Genomic DNA, 17,106 nt, shown 5'->3' on the forward strand with positions numbered 1-17,106 from the left:
CAGGTTACTACAGAAGGTTCGTTCAGGACTTCTCTAAAATTACCGCTCCTATGACCAGATTGACCAAGAAGAACCAGAAGTTTATGTAGACTGACCTATGTGAAGAGAGTTTTGAAGAGCTAAAGAAGAGGTTAACGTCCGCACCGGTGTTAGCTCTGTCTAACAGTAATGAGGATTTCACGGTGTATTGTGATGCGTCCCGTGTGGGACTGGGTTGTGTGTTGATGCAGAATGAGAGGGTAATTGTTTATGCTTCTAGGCAGCTGAGGAAGCATGAGTTGAATTATCCTACACATGACCTAGAGATGGCAGCTGTTATCTTTACACTCAAGATGTGTGTAATACCCGGCTAGACTCCGGTATCGGAATTCCTACCGTCCGGTGGAATCTCGGATGTCGGAAGCCTCTAGTAGGGTAGAAACATGTTTTCATAAAATGTTTTGAGGTATTTCATGGTTTTAAGTAAAAAGGAAATGAGTTTTTGCATGAAAACAACCTTGGAGGAAAACTCAGGTTCGGCCGCCGAACCTCAAGTTCGGCCGCCGAACATGCATGCGTTTCGGGTGTGCCTTAGGCCCCCGAAAGCATAAGTGAGGGAAACCAGGTTCGGCCGCCGAACCTTATGTTCGGCCGCCGAACATGGCATGCATGCGGAGGCACTTTCGGCTCCCGAACGTGGCCTGGCCAGCCACCTATAAAGGGGTCCTTTAGCCGAAAACGGGCGAGCTTTTCTCCCCATTTTCGGCCAAGGTGAGCTCTCCGCCATCCCTCGCCGGTTTTGAGTTCTTTCCTTCAAATCCTTCTCGATTTTCATTAGTTTTACCCTTGTTTTGAAGATTTTGAGCATTTGAGCAAGTTTTGGAGCTTGGAGGTTCAAGGAACTCTCTCTCTCCCATTTTCCGAGCTAGGGTCGTTCTCCTCTCGATCTTCAAGAGGTAAGGGCCGATCTTGAGCTTATGGCATGTTTTAAGTAAGTTTTAAGTAGATCTATGGGGTAGAATGCATGTTTAGCTCATGGTTAGGGTTATGGGTTTATGTTATGTTTTTGGACAATGTGGATGGTTGATGTGTTGTAGATGGGGTTTAAGATAGTTTGATGCCCCTAGGAACTTGTATGTTTGAGTATGTATGTTGTAGATTAGGAGAAATGCATGTTTGGATGGTTTTGGGAGGCAAATGTGCATGAGGAACCAAGTTTCTGCCATTTAGCAGAAACCAGGTTCGGCAGCCGAAGGACTTTCGGCCGCCGAACCTGCCTGGGAGGCAAGCCTTTCGGCTACCGAAGCCTGCCCCCGAAAGAGGACTTTCGTCTCTGGAGGGCAGTTTCGGCCGCCGAAAGTGCCGCCGAACATGCATGAGTTTCGTCTCTGTCTGGGAGTTTCGGCCGCCGAAGGTGCCGCCAAACCTGCCTGACTTTCGGCTCTGGAGGGACTTTCGGCCGCCGAAAGTGCCCTGCCCAGCCCTCCTTTGCATGTTTTTCTATGATTGTTTCATGATGTTCTAGGGGGTTTTTGGGGAGTAGTTTAGAGTTATGTTCATGTATGTTTGGTCCCTCATTTGAGTCCACCTGTGTAGGTTCGGACCCGAGGAACCGAGGGCCCCAGCAGTGAGTCAGTTGCCCCAGTGTCTGGTCAGAGCTATCCAGAGGTGAGTGGAATAACTCTTATGCTTTAAAATAAATAAACCAGTCTTAGCATGATTCACGCATCATGAATGCCATGAGATATAATAGGTTGTTTGCATTAGAATTCACGAATATGTTGCATTGCATACTTTATTGTTGTTGATGTGGATGAACATTGGATGATCCATAGCCCTCGATCTATGATGTGATGATGTGATATGTACGGTACGGAATGTAAGACCAGTGGGACCCATTCTACATTCGCTGGCACTATGTAAGAGAAAGACCAGGACCCATTCTACGTTCTGGCACATTGGAATGTTATGTTATGCTATGTAAGAGAAAGACCAGGATCCATTCTACGTTCTGGCACTATTGGATATGTAGAGGGCTATTAGTGACAAGTTCATCCTTGATGTGATTAGCTGTGATGTGATGCATTCCATGTTATCATATGTTTTAAATGTTTTATTATTCTACTCACTGGGCTCTAGTAGCTCACCCCTCTCCCTAATCCCCCAGGTTTGCAGGTACAGGGTAGACCAGGAGGTCAGCAAGAGTAATGAAGTCATGTGTATGTAATAGATAGTGTGGACATGATAAATTGTAAAATGATGTAAAGTTATGAATAGTAATGTATGTAATGATATTGAGGATTAGAGATTGTGCTTGACCCAATGTGTAAGGTATCCCTTTTTATACATGTTGTTAGATGTTTTATGATGTTTATGTAAACCAGCTTAACATATGTTACATCGCCCATTGGGGCATTGATGAGACCCCACCGAGGGGTCAATGCTTATGATTATGACTATGTTCAGTGCATGCACAGGTTGAGTTTGGTGTATGAGAGAATGTATGAAAGAAAAGTTTTAAATTTTTATGTATATTCTTGATCATGTATGGGATTAAACAGGTTTACAGGTTGTATGTCAGGCTTGCTACGGGTCCCGGCAGCCTTAAGCCGACCTAGATCCTAGCGCCGGTAGCGGTCCGATTTTCGGGTCGTTACAATGTGGAGGCATTACCTTTATGGGGTAAAATGTGAGATCTTCACAGATCATAAAAGCTTGCAGTACATCTTGAGTCAGAGAGAGTTGAACTTGAGACAGAGAAGATGGGTAGAACTGCTTAGTGACTATGATTGCAAGATTCAGTACCATCCGGATAAGGCAAATGTTGTGGCAGATGCCCTAAGCCGGAAATCACTTGGCAGTCTATCCCATATTTCAGCAGTGAGGAGACCGATGGTGAGGGAATTCTACAAGCTCATTAATGAAGGGCTGCAGTTAGAGTTATCTGGTACAGGTGCCTTGATAGCCCAGATGAGAGTAACACCTGTGTTTTTGGAGCAGGTGGCCCAGAAACAGCATGAGGACCCAGAGTTAGTGAAGATTGCCAGGACTGTTCAGTCAAACAAGAACGAAGAGTTCAGATTTGATAGCAAGGGGATCCTCCGCTATGGGAATAGATTGTGTGTACCAGATGACGTGAGTCTGAAGGGAGACATTATGAGGAAAGCTCATAATGCCAGATACAGTGTTCACCCTGGGGCCACCAAAATGTATCAAGATCTGAAGAGAGTTTATTGGTGGCTAGCTATGAAAAGAGAAGTGGCACAGTTTATGTCAGCCTGCGAAGTATGTCAGAGGGTGAAGCTGGAACATCAGAAGCCGCACTACAACATTATCCATATCTTGTCACAAAATAAATTGTAGCTAAAAATAGAATTTTGGTGGCTAGATACTTTTGCCACAACATATTTTTCTCGTGACATGCCGTAGCTAGAAGTGGCGTAACTAAAGTTTAGTTACGGGATTTACCTGTGTTGTGGCTAAAATAAATATTTACAGTCACATTTTTTATTTAAATGAAGCAAAAATATTGTCATTACAAATAAATATTGTGGCTAGTTATTAGCCACGAGAATGGAATACTTGTGACCACATTTTCTTTTTGCCACAACAACTTTTTTTTGTAAGTGATTTTGCTATGATTATGTTACAAAAAATAATAATGTGGCAATTTAAACTTATGTATAGTTACAAATTTAATGTTATGGCTAACATGTCTAAATTTAGCCATAAACTTAATTGTATGACAAAAAATATTTACTATTAGCCACATGTAAATAATTATAAGGCAAGAATAAAATTTATAGCCACAAAAATAAGAAAGTGACAAGTTCTAGTATAATTGTTACACTTAATTTTATTTTATAACTATTGAATAAAGCCACAAAATTATTAAATTAGAAGCTATTCTAAATATAGTACATACGGCTACTATTAATTATTTGTAGCTAAAATGTAATATTTATTTAATTTATTATTATTTAATGGGATTATATTATAATTTACTATTATATATGTTATTTATCTATTAATAATTTTGGTAAAATTTATAATAGAATATAAAATTTATATAAAAAATTTAGCTAAAATTTAAATTTATAAAATAATTATATATTAATATTAAGACTCAATCAGAATGACAATTATAAAATAACAATAAATTTAATCCAAAATAACTAATATCCAAAATAAACTAATTTAAGTCATAAAGCAATCACACTAAAAATACTTGAAATTATAATACTATACTAACACTAATATTAATATCTAAATTTTCTAAAAGTAGTATTATAAGGCTGCTGCCTGCTTCAAAATCCAAAACTTCAAATATACTGCAAATCATCCTCCAATTTCATCATCTTGGGAATCCTCCATAGACTGTATAAAATTTTATTTGAAAATATTAATAACAAAATTATATAAAATAGATAAGGTTCATACTAGTTATATAGCTTACAAAAATTCTTATATTAGAAAAAAAATGAGACTTAGTTTTTAATTACTTACTGATGCAATATTATTGTTTTTCTCCAAAAGCATCTTGAATTTCTGCTCCCATATTCTATTCATCTCTGCAAGTTTCTCATCCATTTGCTTCTTAACATCATTTACTTGTTCACTTGCTTCTTTTTGAATTTGTTGGACATGCTCGTTTACTTCTCTTCTTGAAGTATCAAGTTGTCTAAGTAGTTCTATCTTTGTAGGTCTAACACCAAAATATTCCGTGACATTTTTTCCAGGACCATAAGCACGTACATAACCATTTTTTTCTGGCCCAAGTACATCAGCAAACATAGCATCATCATCCAGTGAAATTTGTCATTCTTCTCGTTGTTTCTTTAGTTGCTAAAACTTTTCCTATAGAGATATTTATATTTATTGATATTAAAAAAATCAAAATATAGCATAAAATACATAACAAATAAATAAAACATATGTAAAAAGTATTACAATGGCTTCTTGTGATATTGGATCAATTTCTTTGCCTTGCTTTCTCTTTCTGGATTCAAGAAAAAGCTCTAAGCGAGAAGGTGTTTTTCCATTTTTTTTCTTCTGTTCAAATAAATATAACAATTAGTATTAGTTTATCATAGATCTATATCAATAAAAATTTGAGTTCAAACAAAACCAAACTTTCCGTAAAAGAGTGAATTGACTTAACAACAAATATGCTGTAGATAAACAAAACTTGTATAAAAGATCTAATATTTTTACAGCTAATGATATCAATTCAAGCGTTAAAATTCATAATACTATTGATTATTATTTACTCTACATGTAATACCCGGCTAGACTCCGGTATCGGAATTCCTATCGTCCGGTGGAATCTCGGATGTCGGAGACCTCTAGAAGGGTAGAATCATGTTTTATAAAAATGTTTTCATGTTTTAATGGTTTTAAGTATGAAATTAAATGAGTTTTTGCATGAAAAGTCCTTGGAGGAAAACCCAGGTTCGGCCGCCGAAAAATCAAGTTCGGCCGCCGAACGTGCATGCGTTTTGGAGGCACGTTAGGCCCCCGAAAGCATGAGTGAGGGCAGTCCAAGTTCGGCCGCCGAAAGTCAAGTTCGGCCGCCGAACATTTGCATGGATGCGGAGGCACATTCGGCCCCCGAACATGGCCTGGTCAGCCACTATAAAAGGGTCCCTTTGGTCCGCACGGGCGAGCTTTTTCTCCCCCATTGTCGGCCAAGGTGAGTCTCCACCGCTCCTCCCTCAATCTTGAGTATTTTCTTTAGATCTTTCATGGTTTTCACGGGTTTTAACTTCTATTTTGAAGATTTTCAAAGTTTTGAGCAAGTTTTGAGCTTGGAGACCCAAGGAGCTAAATCTCTCCCAACTCCAAGTTAAATCGCCTCTACTCTCGATCTTCAAGAGGTAAGAGTCGATTTCTGAGTTACATTATGTTTTAAACAAGTTTTATGCAAGATTTATGGGTAGAAATGCATGTTAGGGTATATGTTGAACTTATGGGTCTTTGATGCTTTGATGAACAATGTATGTTGGTTTTTGTGTGTTTGAAGTGTTGTAGTTGGGGTATATGATAGTTTGAGACCCCTAGGTGTGATGTATGATGAGTATGCATGTTTTGGTTGAGTCATAGGCATGATTTATGGTTTTGGGAGGCAGGAGGTTCATTTGAACCAAGTTTCTGCCCGTTTGGCAGAAATCAGGTTCGGCAGCCGAAGGAAGTTTCGGCCGCCGAACCCCTCTTGTGGAGGCAGCATTCGGCTGCCGAAGGTGCCCCCGAAAAGAGACTTTCGTCTCTGTCTAGCACTTTCGGCCGCCGAAGGTGCCGCCGAACCTGCCTGACTTTCGTCTCTGGAGGGACTTTCGGCCGCCGAACCTGCCGCCGAAAGTGCCCTGTCCAGCCATTTCATGCATGATTTCCTATGAGCTTTTCATGATGTTTTAGGGGGTTTTTGGGGAGTATATTAGAGTCTTGTTTAAGTATGTTTGGTCCCTCATTTGAGTCCGCCTGTGTAGGTTCGGACCCGAGGAACCGAGGACCCCCAGCAGTGATAGCTGCTTCAGAGTATTGTCAGAGCTAGCCAGAGGTGAGTGGAATAACCTTAAGTTTCAAAATAAATGAATATGAATTTTGAGCATGATCCATGCATCATGAATGCCATGAGATATAGTAGGTTGTTTGCATTAGTATTCACGAATATGTTGCATTGCATTTATGATCATGATGTTGATGTGGATTGGTTATTGGATGACCCTTTAGTCCTCATATGATATGATGATGTTATGGCATGATATGGTATGGAAGTCCAGGTTGTACCCATTCTACGTCCCTGGCACGATGTAAGAGAAAGTCCAGGTTGTACCCATTCTACGTCCCTGGCACAGTTGGTCCATATGATATGTTATGATAAGGGAAAGACCGGTTGACCCATTCTACGTCTCGGCACAGTTGGACCTATGTAGAGGACTATAGGTGACAATACCATCCGAGATGTGATTTGTTGTGATGTGTTGCATTCCATGAGAGCATGAAATTTTAATATATTGTTTTCTACTATTCTGCTCACTGGGCTTTGTAGCTCACCCCTCTCCCCTAACCCCAGATGTGCAGGTACAGGGTAGACCAGGAGGTTAGCCAGAGTTTGAAGTATGTCTTATGTTGTAATAGTTAGTTTGTGGACATGACAGTTGTATTATGATGTAATGTAAGAGTTTGCAGTATATTATGGTTATGTTATGTGTAATGATATTGAGGATTAGATATTGTGCTTGACATTATGTATTGAGGTATCCCTTTTATTACATGATCAAAATGTTTTATAATGTTATGGAAGCCAACTCATCTCATGATGTATTTGCCCATTGAGGCATTGTTGAGGTCCCACAGAGGGATCATAATTATGATTATGACTATGTACAGTATATGTTCAGGTTGAGTTGGATGTCTGAAAGAAAGGTTTTAAATTTTTATGTATTTTCTTGATCATGTATGGGATTAAACAGGTTTCCAGGATGTATGTTTGGCTTGCTACGGGTCCCGGCGGCCTTAAGTCGACCCGGATCCTAGCGCCGGTAGAGGTCCGATTTTCGGGGCGTTACAGAATGGTATCAGAGCCCTAGGTTCATATGGTCGGACCTAGAGTGTCGGGCTCATAGATGTTATAGAAGGTCAAGCACAATAGGAAGGTCATGTCCACTAGGATAGGATGTTGAGTCCTGTCTTGTATGATGATGTGAAATGCCATGACTTTATGCATGTGCAGTAATGATATGCTATGATATGAATGATATGTATATGTGATGAGGGTTCATGTGTGCCCACATGAACCATATGATGCTAATGTTTGTATGATGTGTACGGTTTTTTCAGAAAACAGGATGAGAAGAACTCGTCGATCTGCACGATTGACTGGAGTGCCACCTGAGAATGAGGGCACGAGCGCCCGTCCTCCTACATTGCCTAGGGCAATGTCTTGTAGAGCCAACAGAGAAAGGGTGTCAAGGGACCCTAGAAGGTCTTTTGATGCTAGCAGAAGGGGGACAGATAGAGGAGGAAGTTCTTCCGATGTGAGGGAGGTTACAGGAGAGGATCAGAGGAGGGATGGGAACCTGGATGTGAGCATGGAGGAAGAAGGGACAGGGGAGTCTCAGGGAGGCGTTCAGGCCTCGGGGTATGGTTTTCCACCCCATTATCCACCTTTCCCCCAGGGTTCAGGGTATCCGATGGGAGGTACGTCGGATTACTCCAGTTTTAACCCCTACCCTACCTACATGCCCTATCCACCTTTCTACCCACCTTACACGCAATACCCAGCTTATCCACCCTCACCTTTCTATCCAAACCCGGCAAACCCCACCTCGGGGAATGCTGCACCTCCACCTCCACCACCTACAGAACCAGTAGCCCCGGTTACTCAACCTCCTAGACCTAGCTCAACTGATGGGAGCAAGGTAAAGATGACAGATTACCTCAAGCTAGATGCTCCCAAATACAAGTCAGGGGATGACCCCTTTGAGTATCTGAGAGTAGTGAAGACTATAACTGATGAGCTAGGGGCAAGTGACAGTAGGGCCATTCAGATGGCAGGGTTCACTTTAAAGTGCAAGAAGGCACGGGAATGGTTCAAGTGTTATGTGGACCCGAGACTAGACGGTATGACATGGGAGGAATTTGCGAATGAGTTCGCTGGATGGGCTTTTCCAGACAGTTCTAGAGAACTGAAAATGATTGAGTTTGAGCAACTGAGGCAGTCAGAGCACATGAGTGTCGAGGAGTTCACGGATAAATTCTTGGAGCTATTGCCTTTTTCAGGGCAAGCTCTAGATTCAGATACGAAGAAAGCCAAGAAATATGTTATGAAGCTGCATTCCAGGTACTCCTCGTTGGTTCAGTCAGCTGAGAGAGAAAGTTTCCACACTGTGGTGGATATGGCTCGAAGAATGGAAGCAAGTGCTATAGTTGAGGGGTCAGTGAAGCAGTCAGTGACCCAGTCTTCAGGGGTTAAGACCCCAGGCAGAGGAGGACCAGGTTTCTCTTCTCAGAGCTCAGGAAAGAAGAGGTGGGATAACACCACCAGGAAGTCGAAGAAGAATAAGTTTTGGAACAAGCTGAAATCCGGTCTGGGATTTGGCGGTGGCTCGAGCTCAGGCTCAGATGGTACAGAATGCCAGAGATGTGGAAGACCGCACAGGGGAGTGTGTCGAGCTGGGACTAATACATGTTTCAGATGTGGACAGGAGGGACACATGGCTCGGGATTGTCCTAGAGCGCCTTTTATGGGCCAGCCCCAGCAGACAGCTTCTGGTAGTGTGGCACAGCCAGCAGTTCCAGCCACAACTCAGGGCAGTGGCAGAGGTAGAGGGAGAGGGGCAGCCTCTTCTTCTGGTTCCCGAGGTGAAGGTCCATCAGCTCCAGCCAGGATCTTCACCATGACTCAGCAGGAGGCTAACACATCCAACACCGTGGTGTCAGGTAATCTCGTCATTGGGTGTTCTGATGTGTATGCATTAATGGACCCGGGTGCATCTCATTCATTTATTGCTCCGAGAGCCGTTGAGAGGTTGGGTCTGATAGTCTCTGGGTTAGAGTGTCCCCTATGGGTCAGTGGACCCAAGTGTGACCCGTCAGTGGCAGTGTCAGTCTGCCAGTACAGTCCAGTTTTTATTGAGGGAAGATGCCTCTCCGCCGACCTTGTGGTTCTAGATTTGACAGACTTTGACGTCATTCTAGGGATGGATTGGCTATCTACCCATGGTGCTACCTTGGACTGCAGGGACAAGGTAGTCAGGTTCAGAGATCAGAACGGGTCAGAGGTCGTCTTCAGAGGAGACATGAGGGGCACACCTAGAGGCCTGATATCAGCTCTTCAGGCTCGTAGGTTGCTTAGGAAGGGATGTCAGGGGTACTTAGCTCATGTGAGAGAGCTAGACAGTCAGGTCAGGGAGCCGGCCTCGGTGCCAGTTGTCAGAGAGTTTCAGGATGTCTTTCCTGATGAGCTTCCAGGTTTACCACCTGCTAGGGAGATAGAGTTCGAGATAGAGTTGGTGCCTGGAACTAGACCAATCTCTATCCCTCCCTACAGGATGGCCCCAGCAGAGTTAAAGGAGTTGAAAGAACAGTTGCAAGAGCTGGTAGAAAAGGGTTTCATCCGACAGAGTACCTCACCTTGGGGTGCTCCTGTCTTGTTTGTAAGGAAGAAGGATGGATCCCTTAGACTTTGTATCGACTACAGGCAGTTGAACAAAGTCACTACCAAGAATAGGTACCCATTACCTAGGATCGATGATCTATTCGACCAGCTAGCCAGAGCGGGTTGTTTCTCCAAAATAGATCTAAGATCGGGATACCATCAGCTAAGGATAAGGGATGAGGATGTGCCGAAGACAGCCTTCAGGACCAGATATGGGCATTTTGAGTTCCTTGTAATGCCGTTCGGGTTAACCAACGCCCCTGCCGCATTCATGGATCTCATGAACAGAGTGTTTAGTCAGTACCTGGATCACTTCGTTATTGTCTTCATAGACGATATCTTAGTGTATTCCAGGAATGCAGAGGAGCATGCCCATCATCTGCGGTTGGTCTTGCAGACTTTGAGGGAACATGGCTTGTATGCCAAGTTCTCTAAATGTGAATTCTGGCTGAGGAGCATTTCGTTCTTGGGGCATGTAGTGTCAGAGAATGGTATAGAGGTAGACCCCAAGAAGACAGAAACTGTGGCTAACTGGCCTAGACCCACCTCAGTGACAGAGATTAGAAATTTCTTGGGTTTGGCAGGTTACTACAGGAGGTTCGTTCAGGACTTCTCAAAGATAGCAGCTCCTCTAACCAGGTTAACCAGGAAGAATCAGAAATTTCTGTGGATCGACCAGTGCGAGGAGAGTTTTGAAGAGCTTAAGAAGAGGTTGACTTCAGCACCAGTTTTAGCTCTGCCATCTAGTGATGAGGACTTTACAGTCTTTTGTGATGCGTCCCGTGTGGGACTGGGTTGTGTACTAATGCAGAATGAGAGGGTGATCGCTTATGCTTCTAGGCAGCTGAAGAAGCATGAGTTGAATTACCCCACGCATGACCTAGAGATGGCAGCAGTAATCTTTGCACTCAAGATGTGGAGGCACTACCTCTATGGGGTGAAATGTGAGATCTTTACAGATCATAAGAGCCTGCAGTACATCTTGAGTCAGAGGGATCTGAATTTGAGGCAGAGGAGATGGGTGGAGCTGCTGAGTGACTATGATTGCAAGATCCAGTATCACCCGGGTAAGGCGAATGTCGTGGCAGACGCCCTAAGCCGGAAGTCACTAGGCAGTTTATCCCACATATCGGCAGAGAGGAGGCCAGTGGTGAAGGAGTTCTACAAGCTTATTGAGGAAGGTCTACAGTTGGAGTTGTCTGGTACAGGTGCCTTGGTGGCCCAGATGAGAGTGGCACCCGTGTTTCTGGAGCAGGTGGCTCAGAAACAGCATGAGGACCCGGAGTTAGTGAAGATTGCCAGGACTGTTCAGTCAGGCAATGATAGTGAGTTCAGATTCGACAGTAAGGGGATCCTCCGCTATGGGAGCAAACTATGTGTACCAGATGACATAGGGCTAAAAGGAGACATTATGAGAGAGGCTCATAATGCAAGATACAGCATTCACCCCGGAGCCACCAAGATGTATCAAGATCTAAAGAAGGTTTATTGGTGGCCAGCAATGAAGAAAGAAGTGGCACAGTTTGTGTCAGCCTGCGAAGTGTGTCAGAGGGTGAAGCTGGAACATCAGAAGCCGGCTGGAATGCTTAACCCGCTACCTATTCCAGAATGGAAATGGGAAAATATAGCTATGGACTTCGTAGTGGGGTTACCGGCGGCGTCCAACAGAGTGGACTCCATATGGGTGATTGTGGACAGACTCACCAAATCTGCTCACTTCATTCCTGTCAGGAGTGGCTACTCTGTGGACAAGTTGGCGCAGGTATATGTGGATGAGATCGTCAGGCTGCATGGGGTTCCTGTTTCGATAGTGTCAGATAGAGGGCCCCAGTTCACCTCCAGATTTTGGCGGAGTCTGCAGAATGCCATGGGTACTAGGTTGGATTTCAGTACTGCCTTCCACCCCCAGACTGATGGACAGTCAGAAAGGACCATCCAGACTATCGAGGATATGCTCAGAATGTGTGTGCTAGACTTTGGCGGTTCTTGGAGGCAGCATCTACCTTTGGTGGAGTTTGCCTACAACAACAGCCATCATGCTAGCATCGGGATGGCTCCATATGAGGCTTTGTACGGAAGGAAGTGCAGATCACCTGTTTGCTGGGAGGAAGTTGGAGAAAGGGCCTTGGCAGGGCCTGAACTAGTAGAGATCACCAGCAGGGTGGTACCCATAATCAGAGAGAGAATCAAGACTGCTGCCAGCAGACAGAAGAGCTATGCAGACGTCCGCAGGAGACAGTTAGAGTTTCAGGAGGGGGATCTGGTATTGCTCAAGGTGTCTCCAATGAAAGGAGTGGTTCGCTTCGGGAAGAAAGGTAAACTAGCCCCACGATACATCGGACCCTTTGAAATCTTGCAAAAGATTGGGAATGTGTCGTACAAGCTGGATTTGCCTGCTTCGATGGAAAGAATCCATCCGGTTTTCCATGTTTCAATGTTGAGGAAGTTTGTGTCAGATCCGAGCAAGGTTCTTAGTGAGCCTGATGTGGAGGTCCAAGAGGATCTCACCTATGTTGAACAGCCAGTACGGATCATAGACACCCAGATCAGAAAGTTAAGAAACAAGGAAATCCCGATGGTGAAAGTCCTGTGGAACCACCACAACTTGGAAGAATGCACTTGGGAGACACGGGAGTCTATGCTCCAGCAGTACCCTCATCTCTTTTAAGGTTAGATCCCTACGTGTTTATGTGCCTTGTATGTATGTTATGTTTTATGCCATGCTTTGTGTGCTAGTTGAGGTACATTCGGGGACGAATGTTCTTAAGGGGGGGAGAATGTAATACCCGGCTAGACTCCAGTATCGGAATTCCTATCGTCCGGTGGAATCTCGGATGTCGGAGACCTCTAGAAGGGTAGAATCATGTTTTATAAAAATGTTTTCATGTTTTAATGGTTTTAAGTATGAAATTAAATGAGTTTTTGCATGAAAAGTCCTTGGAGGAAAACCCAGGTTCGGCCGCCGAAAAATCAAGTTCGGCCGCCGAACGTGCATGCGTTTTGGAGGCACGTTAGGCCCCCGAAAGCATGAGTGAGCGCAGTCCAGGTTCGGCCGCCGAAAGTCAAGTTCGGCCGCTGAACATTTGCATGGATGCGGAGGCACATTCGGCCCCCGAACGTGGCCTGGTCAGCCACTATAAAAGGGTCCCTTTGGTCCGCACGGGCGAGCTTTTTCTCCCCCATTGTCGGCCAAGGTGAGTCTCCACCGCTCCTCCCTCAATCTTGAGTATTTTCTTTAGATCTTTCATGGTTTTCACGGGTTTTAACTTCTATTTTGAAGATTTTCAAAGTTTTGAGCAAGTTTTGAGCTTGGAGACCCAAGGAGCTAAATCTCTCCCAACTCCAAGTTAAATCGCCTCTACTCTCGATCTTCAAGAGGTAAGAGTCGATTTCTGAGTTACATTATGTTTTAAACAAGTTTTATGCAAGATTTATGGGTAGAAATGCATGTTAGGGTATATGTTGAACTTATGGGTCTTTGATGCTTTGATGAACAATGTATGTTGGTTTTTGTGTGTTTGAAGTGTTGTAGTTGGGGTATATGATAGTTTGAGACCCCTAGGTGTGATGTATGATGAGTATGCATGTTTTGGTTGAGTCATAGGCATGATTTATGGTTTTGGGAGGCAGGAGGTTCATTTGAACCAAGTTTCTGCCCGTTTGGCAGAAACCAGGTTCGGCAGCCGAAGGAAGTTTTGGCCGCCGAACCCCTCTTGTGGAGGCAGCATTCGGCTGCCGAAGGTGCCCCCGAAAAGAGACTTTCGTCTCTGTCTGGCACTTTCGGCCGCCGAAGGTGCCGCCGAACCTGCCTGACTTTCGTCTCTGGAGGGACTTTCGGCCGCCGAACCTGCCGCCGAAAGTGCCCTGTCCAGCCATTTCATGCATGATTTCCTATGAGCTTTTCATGATGTTTTAGGGGGTTTTTGGGGAGTATATTAGAGTCTTGTTTAAGTATGTTTGGTCCCTCATTTGAGTCCGCCTGTGTAGGTTCGGACCCGAGGAACCGAGGACCCCCAGCAGTGATAGCTGCTTCAGAGTATTGTCAGAGCTAGCCAGAGGTGAGTGGAATAACCTTAAGTTTCAAAATAAATGAATATGAATTTTGAGCATGATCCATGCATCATGAATGCCATGAGATATAGTAGGTTGTTTGCATTAGTATTCATGAATATGTTGCATTGCATTTATGATCATGATGTTGATGTGGATTGGTTATTGGATGACCCTTTAGTCCTCATATGATATGATGATGTTATGGCATGATATGGTATGGAAGTCCAGGTTGTATCCATTCTACGTCCCTGGCACGATGTAAGAGAAAGTCCAGGTTGTACCCATTCTACGTCCCTGGCACAGTTGGTCCATATGATATGTTATGATAAGGGAAAGACCGGTTGACCCATTCTACGTCCCGGCACAGTTGGACCTATGTAGAGGACTATAGGTGACAATACCATCCGAGATGTGATTTGTTGTGATGTGTTGCATTCCATGAGAGCATGAAATTTTAATATATTGTTTTCTACTATTCTGCTCACTGGGCTTTGTAGCTCACCCCTCTCCCCTAACCCCAGATGTGCAGGTACAGGGTAGACCAGGAGGTTAGCCAGAGTTTGAAGTATGTCTTATGTTGTAATAGTTAGTTTGTGGACATGACAGTTGTATTATGATGTAATGTAAGAGTTTGCAGTATATTATGATTATGTTATGTGTAATGATATTGAGGATTAGATATTGTGCTTGACATTATGTATTGAGGTATCCCTTTTATTACATGATCAAAATGTTTTATAATGTTATGGAAGCCAACTCATCTCATGATGTATTTGCCCATTGAGGCATTGTTGAGGTCCCACAGAGGGATCATAATTATGATTATGACTATGTACAGTATATGTTCAGGTTGAGTTGGATGTCTGAAAGAAAGGTTTTAAATTTTTATGTATTTTCTTGATCATGTATGGGATTAAATAGGTTTCCAGGATGTATGTTTGGCTTGCTACGGGTCCCGGCGGCCTTAAGTCGACCCGGATCCTAGCGCCGGTAGCGGTCCGATTTTCGGGGCGTTACACTACAAGTTTGGATGCTCATAGGGTTGACCAATCATAATTCATTCCTATATTTAGAATATTAAACATGGTCAAATTCCACCATTAAATGAGTGAGTTATTAATGGTGTTTGCTGTCTAATCTAATACTACTAAAAAATTGCCATGTTTAACTTTCTCATCATAAACTTTCTCAAGCTCTAAACTAGAATTATCAAATACTATTTTGTTTCTTTCTAACCATAGTCCACAAAACGACAGCAGTAAAAAGGGATTATTTATGTATCATTTAATTAATAAAAAACACTATAATACTAATAAAATAAAAACAAACTCATACCATATGATCTCTCAGCCGAGTAAAGCTTTTTATCCCCGTGTATGGCGGCATAGAACGCTTGCATCTATTTGTCTTATTTTTGTTGCTTCTCTCCTAAAGAAAAACAATGAAAAATTTTCAGAATTTATGTTAGCTAACAGAAATTGAATTCATATAAAATAAATTATTAAATTTTACACAAATTTTTAATACCTGAAATGCATTTTCTGTCCAAAGATTAACCAAATACTTCCAATCTTTTACATCCATATCCTTAGGCTTGTTTCGGAGACGAAGTGAATAAGTTGCCTTTGAATCAAAGTACTTCTTCTTCAACTTATGCCTATAATACCTATATAATGCATTCATATGACCGAAAATTGCTCCATTTCTTGCATCAGAATACTCAAAAGTGAACTTTTCCTTTTAGCAAAGAAGTAAGAAACAAAAATTATGATACTTAATAGAATTAAAAAAATTATAATCATTTTATAATAGATGTAATTTAATATAAATTTTCGTACCAATATGGTAGACCACATGTGGTCGAGCTTATCATCGGTAATCTTATTCCATTGTTTCACTTGCAATGGACAACACGACACACTGCTAATAGTTTGTCCTAAAAACCAAACAAATGCAGTAGCATTATCACCAATAGCTTGATCATCTTCATCAAATTCTACTGGCAATTTTTGCCCATTCTCCAATTGTGTGATTTTCAAGCATCGTGTTGGTCCTCTAGTTTTTCTTTTAATTGTATTGGAACCTATTTCAAAACAAAAGTAAAACAATAATCATATAATAAAAAGAATTTATGTACATAGAACAAGTAAACATAATCAATTGTTTAAATAAAATTAAATGAGTAAACCTGTTGCTGCAGTTGCATTTGGATTTTGAAGTTGATTAGAAGTGTGATCAACGGTAACTGCGGGTAGCTCGTCACCAAGTCCATTTGGTAAAATATCATAATCTCGAAATAGAGTGTATATATCAATGGGTTTCGAAAGGAATTTCTTATAACTATCCATCATAGTTTTCACATATGTATCATCTTTAACCTCTATCAATGCATCAAGATCACTAAGAGCTTTATCAGCCTTCAAGTAATAAAATTTATCTCCTTTTATAACATCAAATCCACAATCCTTTTTCAAGTCATCCAATATATCAAAAAATGAGATGAAATCAACATCAAAATTAGGTTTCTCTATGAACCTACCATTTTCATATATTCTATTTGGTGAAAATATAAAATGGCCTTCATAATGATACCTCATTGTCTTCTGACTAGTATTTCCTAAAAAAAAAAAATTGAAGTTAGCCATCTAATTATTTACGAAAACAACTTAAAATTTATAAATCACATAAATATTATTTACCTTGAAAATTTGAAGCCTGATTTTGGTGTAACTCTTGAGTTTCTTGAAAGTTCTGGTTAACATTATTTTCAGTCTCATTTTCCAAGTTAATATTGATGGAATTCCCTTTCCGCAACTTGCATCGTCGAGCCATGATGTTTGCTTCTGCTTCATGGAAAAAATTGAATATTACACATAGAGGATAAATTAATATAAAAATAGTGAATCAAAGCTTTT

The 17,106-nt window shown here is 42.2% G+C and overlaps 1 protein-coding gene and 1 long non-coding RNA gene across 2 annotated transcripts; both read right to left on the reverse strand.

Moving 5' to 3' along the window:
* Window positions 1-4,225: 4,225 nt before the first annotated feature.
* LOC122721338 lies at window positions 4,226-4,793 on the reverse strand. The gene is made up of 2 exons (XM_043948629.1): window positions 4,486-4,793; window positions 4,226-4,356 (listed from the first exon to the last, which is right to left on the reverse strand). Exons 1-2 carry the CDS (start codon window positions 4,771-4,773, stop codon window positions 4,318-4,320), a joined length of 327 nt encoding a protein of 108 aa, XP_043804564.1. The 5' UTR covers window positions 4,774-4,793; the 3' UTR covers window positions 4,226-4,317.
* A 10,760-nt stretch (window positions 4,794-15,553) lies between these two features.
* Window positions 15,554-16,507, reverse strand: LOC110627450. The gene is made up of 3 exons (XR_002489891.2): window positions 16,380-16,507; window positions 15,719-16,274; window positions 15,554-15,619 (listed from the first exon to the last, which is right to left on the reverse strand). It is a non-coding gene; the product is annotated as an uncharacterized LOC110627450 (long non-coding RNA).
* Between the last annotated feature and the right edge of the window lie 599 nt (window positions 16,508-17,106).

The sequence above is a fragment of the Manihot esculenta genome, chromosome 12 (assembly GCF_001659605.2).
Source record: "Manihot esculenta cultivar AM560-2 chromosome 12, M.esculenta_v8, whole genome shotgun sequence".
Taxonomy (NCBI): Eukaryota; Viridiplantae; Streptophyta; class Magnoliopsida; order Malpighiales; family Euphorbiaceae; genus Manihot; species Manihot esculenta.

Bases quoted from the DNA above. Each gene is read 5' to 3' on its own strand.
- LOC122721338 (XM_043948629.1), bottom strand. From the start codon at position 4,773: ATGTTTGCTGATGTACTTGGGCCAGAAAAAAATGGTTATGTACGTGCT. The intron at 4,357-4,485 runs GTAAGTAATTAA...AATTTTATACAG, and splicing joins AAAACAATAATATTGCATCA to TCTATGGAGGATTCCCAAGA.